The 19,713-nt window shown below is 49.3% G+C and overlaps 7 protein-coding genes across 7 annotated transcripts; 4 read left to right on the top strand and 3 right to left on the bottom strand.

The window, feature by feature from the left end:
- Positions 1–626: 626 nt before the first annotated feature.
- COCSADRAFT_128025 (uncharacterized protein) lies at positions 627–2,572 on the top strand (the record flags this gene model as incomplete). Its single annotated transcript, XM_007706914.1, has 4 exons — positions 627–848; positions 900–1,289; positions 1,362–1,919; positions 2,014–2,572. The coding sequence occupies 4 exons, from the start codon at positions 627–629 to the stop codon at positions 2,467–2,469; spliced, it is 1,626 nt and encodes a 541-aa protein (XP_007705104.1). The 3' UTR covers positions 2,470–2,572.
- Positions 2,573–2,603: 31 nt separating this feature from the next.
- On the bottom strand, positions 2,604–3,485 carry COCSADRAFT_102249 (uncharacterized protein; the record flags this gene model as incomplete). Its single annotated transcript, XM_007706913.1, has 2 exons — positions 2,604–3,103; positions 3,161–3,485. The coding sequence occupies 2 exons, from the start codon at positions 3,483–3,485 to the stop codon at positions 2,604–2,606; spliced, it is 825 nt and encodes a 274-aa protein (XP_007705103.1).
- Positions 3,486–4,785: 1,300 nt separating this feature from the next.
- Positions 4,786–5,841, top strand: COCSADRAFT_347929 (uncharacterized protein). The gene has a single exon (XM_007706912.1). It carries the CDS (start codon positions 4,810–4,812, stop codon positions 5,827–5,829), a length of 1,020 nt encoding a protein of 339 aa, XP_007705102.1. The 5' UTR covers positions 4,786–4,809; the 3' UTR covers positions 5,830–5,841.
- A 1,844-nt stretch (positions 5,842–7,685) lies between these two features.
- On the top strand, positions 7,686–10,587 carry COCSADRAFT_347925 (uncharacterized protein). Its single transcript, XM_007706911.1, has one exon. It carries the CDS (start codon positions 7,807–7,809, stop codon positions 10,306–10,308), a length of 2,502 nt encoding a protein of 833 aa, XP_007705101.1. The 5' UTR covers positions 7,686–7,806; the 3' UTR covers positions 10,309–10,587.
- A 3,077-nt stretch (positions 10,588–13,664) lies between these two features.
- On the top strand, positions 13,665–14,464 carry COCSADRAFT_175908 (uncharacterized protein; the record flags this gene model as incomplete). Its single annotated transcript, XM_007706910.1, has 2 exons — positions 13,665–13,774; positions 13,837–14,464. The coding sequence occupies 2 exons, from the start codon at positions 13,665–13,667 to the stop codon at positions 14,462–14,464; spliced, it is 738 nt and encodes a 245-aa protein (XP_007705100.1).
- Positions 14,465–16,119: 1,655 nt separating this feature from the next.
- Positions 16,120–17,233, bottom strand: COCSADRAFT_257889 (uncharacterized protein). The gene has a single exon (XM_007706909.1). The coding sequence runs from the start codon at positions 17,039–17,041 to the stop codon at positions 16,472–16,474; it is 570 nt and encodes a 189-aa protein (XP_007705099.1). The 5' UTR covers positions 17,042–17,233; the 3' UTR covers positions 16,120–16,471.
- Positions 17,234–17,946: 713 nt separating this feature from the next.
- On the bottom strand, positions 17,947–18,545 carry COCSADRAFT_257887 (uncharacterized protein). The gene has a single exon (XM_007706908.1). It carries the CDS (start codon positions 18,536–18,538, stop codon positions 18,191–18,193), a length of 348 nt encoding a protein of 115 aa, XP_007705098.1. The 5' UTR covers positions 18,539–18,545; the 3' UTR covers positions 17,947–18,190.
- Positions 18,546–19,713: the final 1,168 nt, after the last annotated feature.

Below are 19,713 nucleotides of genomic sequence, written 5' to 3'. Positions count from 1 at the left end.
TGCATTGGCCCGCGTACCAGTGTTCTTGACATCTCCAGTTTTATTTCTTGACCGTAGTCGTCGGGCCAATGGCAGTAAGCTCACGTGCCTTCACCAAGCAACTTAGCGAAACTACCAAGATGTACCTTCTTGGCACGGTAGTTAGACACAGCCCGTGTCGCTGACGTCTCCATGAGGCTGTCACGACATACCTGCCGCCTTCTCCCGTGTCATGGGAGTATACGCAGCATTACGATTGGCCGTCAGTGACTTGAAGCCCTTGTGGCTATTGTGTGCTCACGCGACATGTTTCTATTCTTAAATTACCCGCCTATACCACAGCCTGAGGTTTTCCGGCACTAATCATGGCTGATGCAGTTCTCTGAAGCGTGGCATTCAGGCCAAGGGGGGTGTTCGCTGGCTTTTCGGACAACTTTGGGACGTATGTGGCTGTTGCCATACAGGGAACGGCCGCATGCTTTGCTACACTGCCTCAAAATTTATATTGTAATGCAATAGTTGTGTAGTAGCCTAGTCGGGGTGAATGGTTATTATATGCTGAGCAGGTAGCATTACATTCGTAGACCCTGCCATCATCTCCACATAACCCAACATTCGTTTCACCTTGTCGTTCGTTACTATTAGTCATGGGACTCAAAGACAAGCTACTCAGAAGACCTTCTGTCAATTCAGACGAATCAAAAGATGCCCTCGTCCTGCCCAGATGGTCTTTTGAACGTAGCGACCATTCGATTCTAAGCACTGAGCGGTTGTTCCGACAGTGGAATCAGTCCGACGACCAGAATACACGATACGACGCCGGCCATCTGATCGAGGAGGAGGATAGTATTAAACTTAGGGAGGTGATTGTACGTTACATGTCTGTCAGTCGTCATACAACCACTGACTGAATATCACAGGTCACCTGGGACGGCCCAAACGATCCTTCCAACCCTCTGAACTGGAGCAACAGACAGAAATGGATAACCACAATCCTCGTCTCCCTCTTCACATTCATCTCACCGTTCTCATCCACAATGGTAACACCCGCGTTACCCACCATCGGCAAGGAATTCGATATAGACGAAGGCTTCAAGCGGCAGCTCGTCATGACAATCTTCCTCCTCGGCTACGCCCAAGGCCCCTTCGTCCTCGCCCCTCTGAGCGAAATCTACGGCCGCGTCACCGTCCTCCAGTACGCCAACCTCATCTACCTCCTCTTCAACACATGCTGCGGCTTCGCACAGACCGGGCCGCAGATGCTCGCGTTCCGGTTCCTGAGTGGCCTCGGCGGCGCGGCGCCACAAGCTGTAAGTCTTCTCTCTTCCACCCTACAGATACATCTTGTAGTCGTACGTGTTGTCTAACAAGGGATAATGTAGTTGTGTAGTGGTGTCCTAGCAGACACCTGGAGCAAAGAAGAACGCGGCAAAGGCCAAGCCATCTACGGCATCCTCACCTGGCTCGCCCCCTGCATCGCCCCCATCTGCGGCGCCTACATCTCCACCGGAGCAAGCTGGCGCTGGATCTTCTTCGCCACTTCCATCTTTACAGTCTTTGTGCAACTCACCGCGCTCTTCTTCCTCGCCGAGACCTTTGCCCCCGCTATCCTTGCTAAAAAAGCAAAGGCTATTCGCCACGATATGCAGGATGAGACTGTGGTTGTCCGCACGGAGTTCGAGACGGGAGACCGTATGAGTAGGATTCTGAGGAAGAGATTGGTCTTGCCGTTTATTATGATGTTTACGCATCCGGCGACGCAGGCGCCGTCACTGTATCGCGCATTTTTGTATGGGGTTATGTATCTCATGCTCTCTACATTCCCGCTGGTTTTTGAAGAGGCGTATGATATGAGTGTTGGTAACGCATCACTCAATTATCTCTCGCTGTGTTTGGGGTTTATGGTAGGGTTGCAGATTTCGCATCCGCTTATGGACGGTGTATGTTCCTCCCCTTTCGCTTTTACCTTCACCTCTCCCTCTCTTCTCTTCTCTTCCAGTTACATTAGATTTCCACATGCTAACGCAAAAATAGCTCTACGCCCGCATGAAATCCTACTATAACCTCACCGACGGCCTCCCTGAATTCCGCGTCCCACCCATGCTCATCGCAGGCATTCTGTGTCCGATCGGACTCTTCATATACGGCTGGACGGCACACTACCACGTCCACTGGATCGTGCCGAATATCGGTGCTGCAATCGTGGCTGTGGGTCTCATCATTGGGTTTCAGTGTAGTCAGGCGTACACAACGGATGCGTATGAAGCGCGGTATGCGGCGTCGGCGGCGAGCGTGGGTGCGTTTATGCGGACCATGTGCGGATTTAGCTTTCCGCTGTTTGCGCCGCAGATGTATGAGAGCATGGGGTTGGGTTGGGGGAATAGTTTGTTGGCGTTCTTGACGCTGGGAATTGGGTTGGTTGGACCTGTGGGGCTATGGTTTTATGGGCCAAAATTGAGGAAGATGAGTTGGAGGGGGTTGGATTCATGATTGTGAGAGATGAGGATGATGATTTTTTTTCTGGGTTTTGGATTGCGTGATGACTGCGCCCTGATTTTTCTATGTAGAATATTTCTTTTATGTAACTTCTCAGCCTATAGAAAATTTAATGTACAACAAACAATTCACGAATTGAGAATATCAACTATCTTAGGTAGAACAAACGCGATATCCCCCTTTAAGAACCAATCTGTTTCGTCGAACTCCTCCACTATTTCATAGTCTCCCGCATCAATAATAGCCAAAGATGCTCCACACGCTCGTGCGGTGCTTACCCACTCTGCAGCTGGGAAAACCTGCAAGCTAGTCCCAGCGGCAATCACCAAATCAATGTGTTCTTCTGACATCCACTCATCAACACTGTCTGGCGCGCCAGCAGCAAGTCTCTCGCCAAACCAAACAACTCCTGGGCGTAACAGATTTGCACATCGGGGACAATGTGGAAGGTCAGATAACGCGACTGAGCGTGCTTTGTGATCAGTGTTGGATAATGAAAGAAGGAATGGGACGTCTTCCGGCTTATGGACGTTGATAGAGTAATCGCATGCAGTACACCGAACAATCTTTAGTGTACCGTGAATATTCAGTAGCCTTGACATGGGATGACCAGTTTGCTCGAGAAGCCCTGAACTCCTATTAGCGCACCGAGCGTATCATTCTCCCACACTACTACTGCCCGTACCGTCAACGTTCTGATTGATACTCAACCATCCTTGATGCCAATTAGCAAGCGCCGCCAACGCATGATGTGCAGCATTTGGCCTCGCTTCCAACGCCTCGAGTAAACGCTCGCCGTAGAAGCTCCACACCGTAACTGGATCCTCTCGAAACTTTTTGGGAGAAGCAAGTTCTTTCAGATTGATGTCGTTCCATAACCCGTTCGTTCCACGCCAGGTGGCCAGGCCAGATGGTGCGCTGAGTCCGGCACCGACCAGACACAGAACACGCGAAGACTCTGCGAGAAGATCCGCAAATGCCGACCAAGTATGGGTGTCGCTAGTATCCATGCTGAAGCTCAAGTAGAGCCTAGGGGTGCTTGTGGTTTTCTTGATGTTACGCTAGATGGTGGGTTGGCGTTAGTGGGCGGTAGATACATGGAGACCCGTGTCTCGTACTACAATTACCCAGTTAAGCTTAGTCTACCGTAGTAATGTCGGTCTCTAATGAAGAAGAACATAAATATGTAAGGGGCTACGCTCATATGTATATGGCTTGGCTTTGCCAAGCAAATCGAGTATATTTACGCAACTACCGTGACTTCAAGACAAGCTTGAAGTCTTGTTACTGCCTTTTTGGCAAAATGGTTGGCGTAAGTAGTTGTACGTTAGGCTCTAAGAGCCCGCCCATTACAAAATAGTGTCAGACCTAATGCAGCCTAATCTACCTCTTCTAGTAGCCCCCTGTTGACTTGCAACAACTAGTCTATTGCCACACATACATAGCTATTCGGCCCTCATATACTGCTATGCAGTATACCATAATTTTCTAGGCACGTAGTGGCCTAGGTGGAGTCGAGCCAGGTTGCATCACAGTCACGCGAAGAAGAGTTGCGCTGAAGCGCCAAGATTAGCGTTAGACAAAACTTTTAAAAGGCACCTTCGTACCTTAGAGACATTTAGATATTTGTCTTGTAATAATCATTATCTAAGTTGATCCCAAGTGACGTTCATTGATTAATCACTCACAAAGAAAAATTTAACTGTAGCCGCCTTACCAGAAACGCTCGTCACGATCAGTCGACTTCGAACAATTGGGCTTCCACGTGATTTAGGGTCTCCAGACAGAATCTAGCAACTGCTCGAAAAAGTAAGTTAAATCGCAGGGCCTACTCATGGCACCTAAGATGTGAGTGTTGACGTGGGAAGTTGTTTATGTGATGCGGGTATCCGCCACTACTTCGGAGTCTTCTCATGCGCCAATTTTCGTCCATTTTCCTGTCGTGCGATTTTTCGTCCCGTTTCCAACGTGCAATTCTTCGTCTGAAAGGAAACAGGGAATGAATCGGGCCGAGCTATGTGCAATTCTTTGTCAGAAAAGAAACGCGAATAAGGTCAGGTCGGACTAACTATGATAAATCTATCCAAATCAATAAGCCGATTTCTAAGTGGTGTAGGTTTCATACTCCTGAAATTCGGGGGAACATGGTCAGAACACACAGCGAAGACGGACTTCTCATCTCAATGCTTCAACTATGTTATGGATCTAGTTAGCCACCTTGGGAATCAGGGAATAAGAGCGCAAATATAAAGGCTATTGGATTTCTTCCGCAACCACCATCCAGACAAAGAAAACTTGTTTCAACAGATTCGTTCATCCATCAACTAGATAATTATGGCTACCAACAAATCTTTCGCCGCAGAAACCGGCGGCTTGGAAATCGCCAAAGCCTACTCATCCCAAATTATTGGCAAAACAGTTCTCATCACTGGCGTCTCCCCTGGAGGTATTGGCGAGGCTACTGCTCGCGCATTTGCCCACGGAGGTGCATCTATCATCATCGCAACTGGTCGCAGCAAAACCCGAGTCGAAAGCCTGACCAAAGAGATCTCCGCGGATTACCCATCTACAAAGTTCGTCAATGTCGTTCTCGATCTCGCGTCCCTCAAAGACGTCCAGCGCGCCGCCAACGAAATCCTCAATGATAGATCCATCGAGAAAATCGATATCCTTGTCAACAACGCTGGCAGCCAATTCGGGAATGCCGAGCGTGAACTCACCGTCGACGGCATTGAGACGCATCTCGCGGCCAACTACCTGGGCCACTTTCTCTTCACCAAGCTGCTCCTCCCACGACTGCTTGCCGCCGCCAAGGTAAACCCTCCTGGCGCGACCCGCATCATCCCTGTGGGTAGTGAGGCCGCGCAATTCAGCCCCTTCCGCTTCAGCAACTGGAACTTTGACCCGGACAAGGAACTCGCCGCCGACGAGAAGCCCAACTGGGACCTCATTACTAACATGACCGGAGTTCCCGAAACGACCAACTTCGATGCCTTCGTTGCGTACGGGCAGAGCAAGACCGCCGCTCCGCTTTTCGCGGTCCATCTCAACACATTGTTCGCCAAGGAGGGTATCTTTGCGTTCGCGCTTCATCCGGGAGGGGTGAGAAGTACAGCGGCGTTAGCGATAATAGAGGCTGTGCCAGCATATGACAAGTTATTTACGAAGACTATTGATCAAGGGAGTTCGACAATTTTGATGGCAGCTGCAGATCCTGGATTGAATCCTGAAAAAGGGGTGTGGTTGGAGGATAACCAGCTTGCGGAGCCGGTTACGTGGGCAGTGGATAAGGAGAAGGCTGAGAGGCTGTGGAAGTTGTCTGAGAAGATTATCACTGAGAAATTGGAGAATTAAGTTCACAGGAGTGCACTGTTAGAGCTCTAGACATAGCTTAGAAGACTGTAATAGTGTTAAGCTATAGTGCTTAGTTAGATGTATTTGCAATTGAATGATAAAAATCAATGACAATATGTCGATTTAAAGTGGTATCTGGTTACCTTACTGGTGGAAAACACTATTCCTTTCTAAAAAGGTAGATTAGACATAACAGGACTTTTATAAAATGCTATTGTACTCTATACAATCATCACTGTGCAATATTATCATATTAGAGCGCGATGCAGGTTGAGTGCTACGTGAGTATCACTAAGCGCCATGGGCGGGGCGTGGAAACAGAACAATGTAGTACTACAGTCGACACTCGCCAAGAACAGCCACCCTTATCGCTTGCTGCCAACTCATATCACCTCAACTGCCACCATATATATGCCACTACCATTGACCAAGCAAACTCCTCCACGCGCAATCGTGCTCTAGTATATCGTCTTTCCTACATTACGTATATCCAGCCGCCCGTAAAGGTTGCTATGTGCAACAACAGGTCCTAGTCGAGAGACAGCAGCACATACGTATGCCTTGTGAAGTGCGCTCATACACTCTGCATGCTTTAGTACCGAAGCAGACTTTTGCGACGCATCTTACAGCTTCAACGTCAGCTAAAGCCTTGACGCTCTGCACATCCCCAATCTGCGTCACATTCGTGTCGACTATGACCTTGTGAACCGCGGTCGACATTCAGCCTTGCCATCCTGCATCTTGGCACTAGCATTGTTAATAATGAGCAATATCTGGCATCTTGCACGCATCGAGCAGGAAAGGTTCGCGGTCACAGGAGCATTTTTTGCTATTTACACGCAGCAGCAATCTGTTTGCTAGCCTACCCTTATGCTTTCCGAAGGCGACGATGATAGTTCAAGTGAAGAGTACATCAAGCGAATGCTTGGCATTGATCGCATTGACTTTTCAAGGCGGTCTTACTACGGCGATATTTTCATTTGTGAAATACACTGAGCATCTTAAAACCCTCGCGTGCGAGGTTAACAACATACCAAACGCATTACCCCTAAAGTTAATTGCGGTGCTAAAGCTGTTGTTCCAGAACGAATGGGAGAAGGCATATCTCGAATCGCAGCTTCGAAGCGATCAATACATGGAAGCACAGATACTCAAGGCAAAGACAGATAAGGAGATTCTTTACCGAAAGATGTGCGTTGCCTTTGCTATCTTTACTGTGTTCAGCCACAGGCATTTCGCCGCTAACAGGTCAAAATAGGACCCCAGTTAAGCGTGAAATTCTGGATCATATGCCACCAAGTACCTTAGAGATACTAACGATTCAGTTGTGCGATGATGGTGCATTGATTGATACAAGTATAAGTCCTTTCAATGATCCAGATATGATGGTAATCAGGGAGGTAAGAAGGCCGAAGGCAATTAGACTTAGTGGACTGGAATGGGTTCCAGAGTCCATGGTTGTAAGGTAGCAGTGGCGCAGTGGGAGATTCAAATTCAAAGCCGGATCAGCAAAACTCTATAACTACTAGCGATTGAAGAGTCACTACAAGGTTCAGGCTAGTACAGATTGGCAGCCTTCCTTGCTAGTTCGCTCAATTAAGAATTCGCCTTCAGCCTTCCCACGCTATACTGCGGGCTGTGCAATAAGCCACATCCAGCTGAGCTTCATAGCCCTCTCCGATAATATCGCATACCCACTCTGGCTGCCTTTTCTTTTTCTTCATATTGTGGTATAGTATCACGTGCTCAGACTGCAGATATATATTGGGACTTCTTTTCTGAGTAGATAGACACCTTCTTTAATCAATTACATTACAGCGATTGGATGTCAGCACAATCCTACCAGCTCGATTAAGGGCCGCCCCTTGATCATTTGAGCTCGATCTTTTATTGTGCCACAATATCCCTCATCCTTCAAAATAAACCCCGGAAAGCAACACTCGACTCTCGTATTTCGTTTCGCGGTTGCTAGAAACTATGCAACTGAAAAACCTGACGATAGAAGTACCGTTGAGCGCAACACAGCATGGCAACAATCGTGTCTTTTGTGTACGAGGGCCTCCATGGAGAGATGCGCTGTCTGTAATCACTTTCTTTGCCACGAGCTATATTGCCCACGCGGCAACAGTCAAATCAACACCCGGCGAGGGAACAATCAGTATGGCGTTCAACACTTTCATGGCACTATGTTTCCCGATGTTTGGTCTTTTGCGCGCACTAAATGCGATTGCTCGCGGGGCACGATTCGGAGGTTCTGAACTTAGGAATGCTTGTAGAGCAGGTGCTCTTTGCATGGTTGTCAGAAACCCAGAGTGGAGGCCCAAGCCTGGAGATACTCTCGCGGTGGTCCTTGAGGAAAGAAGCCAGTCTGATGAAGAGAATAACGCCACTGCAGACATTGTCGATGCAAAGATGGTCAACTACTTCCCTACATATGCGCGAGAGGATTCATCAGCTTGGGCGTACTTTGATACCATTGGCTCCCGAGCTTATGTGGACCCAGATTTAATCAGAATACATGGCACATACTTGTTATCGAAAGGGTACGCATTCGCTATAGTACCACGCAATGCTTGCTTGCTGGAGATAGATCGTATTGATTCCACGCCATTGGTGCCACATATGGATAACGTTTCGCCTGCTTCTGCGGATATAAGCCAACCCCTCGGAGCCGAGGCCATTTTGAACGGCCATTCGAGTTCTGCACGAAACCTAGACGATAATAGAGCAAGTCTTCAATCTATATCGACGGCTGGTACCACCCTAACGAGTGAAAGTGTCAACAACATGAACAACTCCGGGCTTCGTCCCATGGATACGTTAATACCTACACAAGGGAATGGCGGTACACCTGACGCAAATAGCGACATCAGTTCGAGTTACAGCATAGCGAAAGCAATCGCATCGCTGATCCAAATTCTAGGTGCACTGAGCATAATCTTTTTACGCAAACCCGATACTATAGAGCGGTGGGGATATGCATCATTCCAACTGACCGTGGTTCCATACTTAGTCATGACCGTGGTCAACTTCGTCAGTAATGCACTTACAGCAGACTACGCTTGTCTATATATGGTTGAGTCGGAGGTCATGAGAGAAGCACGAAACAGGGGTAGCAGGTTCGAGGGGACCGTGGCAGCCTTAGAAGAATACATGGGTCCTCTATCACCAGACGTCTCGGCAAAAGATATCGCAGTTTGGACAGGTCTTACACAGAAGCATATTCGGTGGCTCGCGAGCATCTTGTCTGGTGAATGGCTAAGCAACAAGCTTTTCGGCCTAGACTGGGCAATTTTCGAGGCACCTAAGCGCAAAGTTCCCAAAATCTCACATATTCAGCTTACATGTGAGGAACAAGTAGAGATCAATCATTCTCAATCAGAAAGCGCTACCGAGGGTGACCAGCAAGATCACCAACCTGCCACCGATACGTTGCGAGAGAGCTCCAATATCGAATCGGAGCAAGATGTTTCAGTACCTGTCGGAAATGACAACTCGAGTATGCTTGCAGCTAACGAGAGAATCGAATCGGACGTTCCTGGTATCCATCAAGATCACCCACAACTCGCTGCAGATATTTCCCGCCACAACAATCCAGTCGACTCTCCTACAGAACCTAAAGTAATTTTGACAAGCTTGAGCGGCCAAAGATATCGTATACAAGGATTCCGCTCGACACCATGGTTTGATCCAAAACTATTACTTGGTCGAAGTAACGCCAGAGAAATTTTATCGCATATTGCTGATATTGCTGAGGATACCTCACATGCATCAAGCACATCCGATCGACTCAAAAAAATCATGGTCGAGTTTCTCAACGGTTTTTACTCCGGACTCTTTCAATCGCTCGATCCAGTTCGACTGAGGCTCATTGCATCCGTTGAGCAAGTCAAGAAGGATCGTACCGGCACCGAGAGTTGGACAACACTCATTGCAATGCTATACAGGGGTCTGTCCGGCAACGGATTAAATGCAAGCCCGGAGAACAGTACTGAACATGAAAATCGAAAATTCGCAATATACATTCCAAACTGTTCTCCTTTTGTCCGCGAAGATAAGAGCAAGGGCAAACAACCGAGGGGAAGGGGCCATGCCGGGGCCATGATGATTCTTGAGTTTCTTCTTGGATGCTTCATCCTTAGCCTTCTTATTGTCGTCCTCGGATGGCTCTCGCATTGGTTCTCTCGCGGTGGAAGTAGTCGTACTGAACGAGCCATCATCTTGCTATGGGTGGCTGAAGGCGCTTTCGGTCTGCTCCTTCCACTTCTGAGTCTAAAGGAATTGCTTCTGGTATTCCTCTTACTGCCAGTATATGCAGCGTCACTACAACAGCAGACCTCTCTAAGTTTCATACTAGTCCCTCAGTATCTACACCTGTTAGCTTTCATACCAATCGGTATCTTCGTGGCACCGATCTGGGGTTTCGTCATTGTGGGAAGACAACTTGTTGAATGGGGAAGTTGTGTGTCTTTGTACTGAAAGGACATTATCTTTGTTACGGATCAAGATCTTTTATTTAATTTTGTTCTATTTAGAGTCTCTAGTTGTGCAATGTAATTCGGTTCAATAACGCCGTTTCTATGCAATACCTTTTTTAGTGCCACCGAAAACTCCGAAACCCATTGAGGAATGTCAATACATAACCTGTACCCCTTGGAAACCAATCACTATTGACGCAAACCCCCACTCCCATCACACTCCTTCTCCTTAGTTACCTTCTCCTCAACTACCTTCTCCTTCTCTAGCTTTTCCAAAGTCTCCCTAAGACCATCACGCTCGCTTCTCAATTTCTCCGAGTCCTGGACAACCTCACCTACAATGCTATTCATATCTTCAATCTGCTTTCGGAGCTCAGAAGCCTCGGTCACCAGAGCTTGATGCTCTTTATTCAAGCTCTCAGCCTGCTTCTTGTCGGTGGTAATGCCCGCGCTGCTGTCTTGCTGCGCTTTCCTAGTCTCGTTCGACAGCTTCGACAGCTTCTTGGCTTCCTTGAGTTCGATTCTCAGCGCTTTGGTGACATTGTTGTGTTTCTTGCACAAGTCGTCCTTCTCCAGCATCCATCGCCTTCTGTCCGCAATACCCTGGTCTTTCTTTTCCTGCTGGAGAGTCTCGATTTGCTTCGTAGCATCGCGGAGGGCTTGTTTCGAGTCGCCGATTTGTGCAGGTAGGATACGGAGCTGCACAAGTTCGGCTTCTTTTTCTTCGCAGAGTCGGTAGTTCTCCTTCATAGCTTCATCTTTTTCGTTATTGAAGAACGCAGCGCGCCAGTATTTGATCTCGTGCTGCTTGTCGTCCAAGGAACGTTGGTATTTGGGAATAACATCTTCCGTATAGTGCTGGTCGCATTGATTCTTGATATCCTCTACCATTTTTGGTTTCTCGGCCTCTAATTCCTTGATCTTCTCCGAACAAGCGGTGATCTCCGCTTGCATCATTCGCAAGCTATCCTCATTGGCTTCGAGTGACTTCTTTCTATTCTTCACCAATTTCTCGAGGCTCTTTTCATCGGGTGTTGTATCGTTGTCTTGGACGACGCCAAGGCACTTGAGCAAGGCATCTCTCTTCTCAGCGCTTTCCATCAAACGCTGCATTCCTTGTCTACTTCTCTCCAGGTCGTTGAACATATCGCGAGCTTCAGCTTCCCACTCTTGTTCGGACTTCTTGTCTTCTGCTGGATCAATCTTCGTCTCCTCATTTTGGCCTTCAGCTGCAGCTACTCTGGTGATTACAAAGCCTGAAATGAACGCCAGATATAGCATACCCAAGATGATAATTGGTAGAAACAACATCGCCCAGTCAGTCCATGTTTGAAATCTGCGTTTCGACTCATACAGCGCTACCTCGGTGGAACATTGTGTTGAATTTATGGGTGGTGCCGCTGAGTCAGTTGTATGGTGAGCCCATGTTGTAACTTGTTGCACATCAGTGATAGTGGATGTACATGTAAGCTGCCCTTGAACAGTATCGTATACTATAAGAGTGATGGTTTCCGTCAATGTAACCGGTTCTGGGCGCAAAGTCGATACAGGCTTCAATGTAACCGGTTTCGGGAGCAGGGTCGATATAGGCGTGAATGTAGCCGGTTCCGGGCGCAAGGTCGCTGTCTGGGTTGCTCCGATTCTTGGAATAGAAGTGCGTTGCTTAGATAATGTCAAACCTATGGCTGGATCCCAGAAGTATCGGAGGCTTGGGAAGCTGAGGACCGCGTTAAGTATGGCTGCGAGAAACACATCATTCTGGGGAATGAATCCCAGCATTTTCTCTCTCTTCTTATGTCGTGATTTGGGCGGGGAAATGTATGAGGTGATACGTCGTGTTGCTCAAATAGGGTTGCGCGTTCAAAAGAAACTACGTGGATATGTTTGTGACGGTGCAGATACGATGATTTTTTAAAAGGCATGTAGTTGTTTAAGACTTGTTGTCTGGTACTAGACAAAGAGAGCGCGGAGCACAATGTCTCACGAACAATAGAGAAAACAACAGAATGAGAGACAAAGTGATGGTGAATAGCATATCGAACAATAACAAAGTGAACATGAGGTGACAGGAAGCTCGCACAATCATCCATGGTGACCTGTTTACGTCCATAGCCTTCCTCCTTCACCAGTTGTTTGTACAGTGTATCTTGAAGCCTCTGACAAGCCATAGTTTACTAGCGATATGGGGTTTGGCCGGATATGACGGATACAGCCGGTGGTTTGCGACCCGAGCCGACATAATAAAGATGTCTCAGTACGCAGTCTTGTTGATTTCACTGCTAGCTGGGTTTGTAGACGCGACATGAGTGCAAGGCGGATAGTGGTATTGAGAGTGGACCGGGGGTTTCTCGCACGAAGCAACTTGTGCTGGCACCTCCAAAATTGAGCGGTGTGGAGTCAGATACTCATTCTAATGTGATTCAGCACACAGAAGTTAAACTGCATACAAAAGTGAGGACGGCGTAGGTCGACGAAGGCGCGGAGGATTTCTCCACATGGTGCTAAACCCCATCCTGAACTAGCGTTGAATCGTGCACCCCAGCGCGATTCGTGTTGGAACAATCACACGACACCACACAACACCACACATCAAGCTGCACGATGACGGCAGACTCATGATCGGCTTCACCTTGTGCAGCCTCGTCGATCTCGTAGACATGAGGCTCTCAACTTTGTCACAACATCCAGTCACATCATGCCCCCCGCCCATGGACACAATCACCCCGAACAAGGGTGATACACGCCTCCAGGGCTCAGCATCCTTTTCGCGTATACCAGAGAATATCAGCGATACTTGTTTTGCCATGAGGTATTTCTATTAGCATTGTTAACGTGGTCTTGCCCAGCCATAGAGATCGGAGACGCCAGTGCATCAGTCCACATCGCATATTGCTTGCCTAATTGGGGTATGTTAACCCGCCCACAAAAAATCTCTCCACACGGCACTGTGCATCCGTGTCGAATAAATATTGACAAAGTACCAGAATATGGCACCAGCAGTCCCGGTCTTGAGACCCTTAACCTGGGGTAAGGCGAGCTTGGTGCCTATCGCCCGTTTACTCCACTTCTGTCTGATGAATCCGCGACCCTTCTAGTCAGGATCTCGTTAGTTACAGTCGCCACGGGCTGCTTATCATAAAATAACTCTTTCTCGATCCTTCAGGAGATTGGCCTGCCTGGAAAGACATACCAATCTGTAATAGTCTAGCCGCATACCCGCTCTCTGGGATGTACTAAAGAGCTGGGGGACACGAGACCGCGGCTGTTTTTCGGACGGCCTTGATTTCTCTTACTACTTGCGGTTCCTCAGACTTGCTTCCTCCGCCTTCCGGTTTAATGCGCAATTCATACTTCAACATGGCACCAACAGCTTCAGCGACAGCAGCGTTACCTACACTGACCCAAAGCGGTGCGCGAGTCGCCCTGCAAGCAGCAGAACAACATGCCATTGAAGTTGGTGTACCAATGTATGACCCCTCTTTTCCACTAAACACATGACTTGTGCGGAGTAGAGCTGACAACCGATCAGGAGCATCGCCGTGGTTGACGCACACACTCATCTCCTGTCGTTCACACGCATGGATGGCGCCAAGATTACCTCCATAAATACTGCCATGGACATGGCTTTTACCGCCGCCGGAAACCGAATTCCCACCTCCGCATACCAAGAAACCCCATGGCCAGGCAGCGCCACATCTGGCATTGGCAATGCTATCTCAGGACGCTTCACTACACTGGGTGGCGGCGTACCTATTCTGTCAGTAGAGGGCGACATACTTGGCGCGATTGGCTGCTCGACGGGCACGAGCATGCAAGATGAAGCTGCGGCGAAAGCGGGGCGAGACGCGGTGCTTGAACTCATCAGGAAAGAGAAGGAAGCCGAAGAGGCAAGACTACACGAGGAGAGGCAGGCCGTGCTTGCATTGTGGAAAGAAAAGGAAGAGGAAGTTGGTAACCTAAGAGAGGAACTCGAGGTCATGGATCGCAGCAGCAAGAGAATGAGGTTCGACGGTGGCCGATCAGGCAGCGCAAGCGTTGTCGGAAGTCTAGCGGGCAGAAGATTGAGCGCACAAGGTGGAGTGGCACCAGACACGCCACCCGACGAGATCGAGCTGCATCCCAGTTTTGTTGGTGAGGTTTCTGTCGGACGGTACTGAGCTATACGTTTTTGTTTGCCTGGGTTTTGGCGTTTTGGTGATGACGATGTCACGGTTTCACGATTCTGTTTTTCGCAAGGGACATGGCGTTTTTGAATTCACAAAGCACATGTTTGGGCTTGCAATAATTACTGGCGAAAAACTGGGCGGTAGTTTGTTGTTCGTGCATGGGAGGTGCTCGCTCGCTCTAATCTGTAGATAGTACATACGTTACATATCCAGCTGGTTTCTTCATGAGGTCTTGTTAGCTCGCATGATCCGCCCATGGGTATCTAATCACCCTGGTAGTGTGCGTGTTGTATTGCCACATCAAGTCCTTTGCTCCGTCCTGGGCATTGAAAGGCATTCAATGATGATCACTGCCATACCCCCTTTCTTGGCCGAGCGTGCATGATCTTGCAGAATCTAGGCTTCTAGATCTATATGCCGCCTTCCTCTTTGTAGTTTATACATCCTTACTCTTACAGTTATAGTCTCCTGGTGTAAAATTGCTTAGGAAGGTTGGGTGGGACAGCCATCCCCTTGGCACTCGTATCCGTCCACTCTAACTCAACTTCAAGCGAGTATTCAAAATCTGAAGCCTTGCTTTAAGCATTTCGGAATGCCTACGCATCATGAACCGCCTCTCCTTTGAGGCCATAGATGTAATGTATGATAAGTGTCTCGTGAAGCAAAAGTGCTTCTCAATGGCAAGTACACGGTTTCTTCTGGAAAAAGCATATTCGTGTTGCTCAGTGGCACAATTAGTATTTGAGTATAGATTGCAACATGCGCATAATACTTCGGTTTTTCACCTACCTTATTATATCACTTCAAAGGCGCCAGCAGGGGTCAAGCGTGCGGTACCACCTCATGCCCCATTTTCGTCACTAACGACCACGGTGGGTTCTCTCTTGATGTAGTCGCTACAACAGACTCTTCTGTAACTACCATACCCTGGTTAAACAGAGAAAGGATAGAGCTACGAATGGCCGACCACTAGGTACTCCAACTAAGAGCCCTCGAATACACCTCTAAACAGTGACGTGATCACAAATATCCGCCCAACCATCACTTGAAGGAAGTTTCAGCAGCACACCCACAGACATTCATTGCTATTCCACCCATCAAGATCATCACTAGGCCGCAGTGCACATACAAACAATACCACTTCCCAAACATCTAAACACCTGAACACACCCCCTTCGATCACAACATCACTGCCATCACACTCCCACCTACCCTCTCCAAAGCCACTCCCAAGTACCACCCACCCCTCCTCCCGATACCACAACGCCACCAGCCAACGCATCCCCCTCGCTTTCCGAGACACAACCCGGAGATTGCGCGCGTAGACCTCCCGACCAATCCGCAGAGCGCAATCCAACGCCACGAAAGCGGTTTCTCGCTTGATAAGATTACAGGGAAGCTACTTGGTCCAGTGATTACGCGGCGCGCAAGATGCAGGTGTAAGAAGTAAACACGGTTTGTCGTTATTGTTTGCTTTTGAGCGTGTGTGGTTCAGCTGTATGCAGGTGGGAAAAAAGAAACAGGGTGGGGGTTCGACCTTGCAATACAGTGGGTATAGCATTTAGTGATCCACGCATTGAGACAAGAGAGATAGAGATGTTATGGTGATCTCAATCAGTTGGGTATGTAAGATGTGAGTATGAAGACGAGACACACATCCAAGTCACAAAGCACATGGAGAGAGAGTTGAAGACCATCATTTGCATACCAGCAAAAGATGAAGCTTTTCTGAATTTTTTCAGGTCATATCATAATCAAATCGTATGCTGTCGTGAATCCACCCCCTTCAAAAAAAACATCCAATCCAGCAAAGCGTGCTGAGTGGTAATCAAACCACGCCCAGACCCTGTCTAGCCCTAATATATATCATGATGGAATCGAAGAAAAAAAGAACAAGCGATTGCAATCGCGATCAAGAAGAAGAGAAAAAAAACAAAGACAAAAGCGTCAACGCCGCAAGCATCCCCGATGCGCGTTATCATCATCTGCTATCTAGCTCTAACCCTCAAGGTCAATAGCGACGCGGCCAGCCACACTTCTCTTGAGCGAGCCCTCGCCAGAGCAAACGGTCATGTGGATATCAACGTCCGTAGTCGGGCAGTCAAACACAGGCTCCTTGATCCCCAGCTTGATCAGCGGGGTATCAACATAGTACGCCTGGCTAGGACAATAATCGCCCGCCGCGCAATCCGCAGCGCTGCACTGGTTGTCGGTGCCGCGCATGGACAGCCCCTCAGCGTGGCCGGGGCACGCGGAGGCGGAGTTGCCCTTGGCGCAGTTGACGAAGGAGATGTCGTACCAGATCTTTCCGTCGGCGATGGAGTACTCGAATTGGGTGTGCTCGCCGTTCTTGATGCTGTCGGTGGAGGAGACCTTGAGCGAGGTGCCCGTGTTGTAGAGAACCTCGGTGTATTGGGTGCGGGCGGGCACGAGGGTGCAGGGGGTTTGGTGGGAGCCGCCGACCGATGAGACCCAGATGTCGTAGGAGCAGCGGTTGGTGAGGATGGCGTTGCCGGCGAGGGTGAGGCCGGCGTTGAGGGCCATGAGGAGGATGGTCTTGGAGAACATGGTGAGGGTTTTTGGTGGGTTGACGTGGAGTCGGTGGGTTGAGGTCACGTGGAATGTGAGAGTGAGAGAGAGAGATATATCAACTCAAAGGATATCCTGGTTCGTAATCGAAGCGGAGGACAAATGAGTGCTGGTATGTGGGTCTTCGGGTTGAAGAAGAGAGTGTGGGATTCTTTTTTGTTGGTTTGCCGGAGGGACTGTAAGGGAAGCTGTCAAAGCCTCTTGGGAGAACAAGGAATGTGTTGCCGAAGGCGACGGAGCAAAAGAATGTTGAACAATGTTCGGAATTTCAAAGGGTAAGATTCTATGGCAATCCTCCCTCTTTTATAAAGGAAAGTATCTACGGCGAGGGATTAGACCAAGACTAGCTTCAGCCGCCCAATACTCAGTGACCCCCTTCCGCCTTAGGCAGCGCCCGCGAATTACGTGAAACGTTGAGGGCAGAAAAAAAACTTTGTCCAAGTCCGGCGACGGCGGCAGCGGAAGGGTTTTCGCGGTGCAGTAGTGCTTTCAGCGCTTCAACGTGGACAGTGGAGACGGCATTGTAGGGCTGTGGTTGGTCAGGCACCAGGGTGGTGGCACTTAGCCTAGACGTATGATGTAAGGAGATGCGTGGGCCTAGAATGTTGGGTTCCGGTTTTTTCGCATGTTTCTTTTTCATCTGATGGTACCTTTGTGCTGGTGGCGCGAACTAAAGCAAGGGACGCAGTGGAATGTGTCGTGGCTATGCTCAGATGGGCCTGGCCTACCAAATATTTTTCTTCTTGATGGCATTCAGGGTCTCTTTCCTCGGGAAAACGGATCCCTTCTTCCTGGCAAACTCAATGTGTGGAAATGTCGGGCAGTTTACGGGCGAGGGTTTATATGGCCCGATTTGTGCTAGCCTAGCTGCATGCGCTGTGTATGCCCTGGAGCTGTACAGTACTAGCAGCAGGACTAGAGGTGCCCAGGTGGTGATGTAGGGATTACAGCATCCGGTGGTGTAGCGTCTTGAGCGGGACTGGGAGTATGCAAGGCAAATTGGAATTCTGGCTCGGTAGTCGAAAGGGTCTGGGTAAAGAGCCACGCAGACCTGTCCACGTTGCTAGCGAAGGAAAACAGTCATGGTAGGCATGTATGCGGGAATATTATCGATATTATCAATATTGTCTAGCGGGGCAGTCGTGGGAGCGGTGACTGGACTCGGGCGTGGATTTGCCACGTACCTGAATGATGGCCTTGCTGCAGCCGTTGGGGGCGCAGGATGCGTGAACGGGTGTCCGGGTACCTGGCGCGGCACACGGTACCTGGACATGCCAAGGCACCATGCAGCTGCAACCGGCCCTCACCATTCGCCATTCGCTGGCAAAGGTCAACATCTTTTGAATTTTCTCCATCCGGGTTCTTATCGCTCTTGTTTCCTCGCTGTCTGACGCCACGTACTTGCTTTTCAGCAGCTACATATATAATGAGGCTCCAGGCTGAAGCCCATTGCGTCGGCGGCGTCTGAGGTGTCATCAGCGACATACCTACCCAACTACCACCTACCTGTCGGCGTATACTAGACGCCCTTGCAACCCCACGAGCAAGCCCATTGGGCGGCAGATGAATCAACACTCGACTGCAGAGCCGGATGGAGAGCAGAGAATTTTCGTGGTCCACGTCTCCAGTCTGGGCCGGCTGCACGCGTCATAGTGCGAGTTCCGCGACGGGCTGAATGCACCATCTCTTGGCCTTTTGAGCAAGGCTTGATGTCACCGCATGCAGCCTACGCAACCAGTCAAGCCTAGGACCGCTTCCCCAAGGACCGAATGCATGTGAAACAAGACAAGACACGGAGAACCTGCCAACCACGCCGGCACGCACACGGAGCCAGAGCCGTACTTACGCGCTGCACCATGGTGCCGGTGAGGATGCGCCACGTCGGCCAGCTATCTAATCGATAGGAGTTTTTCTTCTCCACGTTTGTTTGATGTCCATGGCGCTCGGCGATCAGCGCCATCTGCTGCGTAAGCATCTTGCATCCGCGCAAAGAATCTGCTACAATCCTCCCGTCTGCCGCGGAAGCGGGGAAACATGTTCACATACGCAGCGGCAACGAATGCGGCATGTCATGTATGCGTATATATGTTCGTAGTATTCGTGGCGGAACAGTGGGACTTGACAAAGCAATATTGGACAATGGGACATACAGCCGGAGACCAACAAAAGAGCAGCGCATCCCAATGGCGCTGTTATACACATGTGTCAGGTTCTTAAGTATCTATACCATGTCTGATCAACAAAGCCTTTGACTGCAGATGCGGTGGGCCTGGTGAGGTAGTATTACAGTCAGGCTCTGCTCCGACTTCGCAATATTGTGGAATGGACGCGCAAGACATGCGACCTCGAATGCATCCAGACCACGACGTTACGTTTCACTCCAGCTTGTGGCCTGAGGATCGGGACGCAGTTGGCGCTTCATCTGATGCTAGCCCGAGTTCGAACAAACAGACTGGTGACGCAACAGAGCGGGCGAGAAATTAGACAGGATTAAGGCGCCTCTCCGTTATACCCTCATTACTTGCAGCGGTAATTTTGCAACATATCGCGTTAGGGCAAAACTGGCAGTAGAGAAATAACGAGAAATTTCAACCCTGGCTGTCGGATGATTGCTTACAATGCGGCTCATCAAGCTCAGCCCGTGCATACTC

Source organism: Bipolaris sorokiniana, assembly GCF_000338995.1.
Source record: "Bipolaris sorokiniana ND90Pr unplaced genomic scaffold COCSAscaffold_17, whole genome shotgun sequence".
Lineage (NCBI taxonomy): Eukaryota > Fungi > Ascomycota > Dothideomycetes > Pleosporales > Pleosporaceae > Bipolaris > Bipolaris sorokiniana.
Note: the sequence above shows the minus strand (reverse complement) of the source record. Positions and strands in the feature narration are given on the sequence as shown.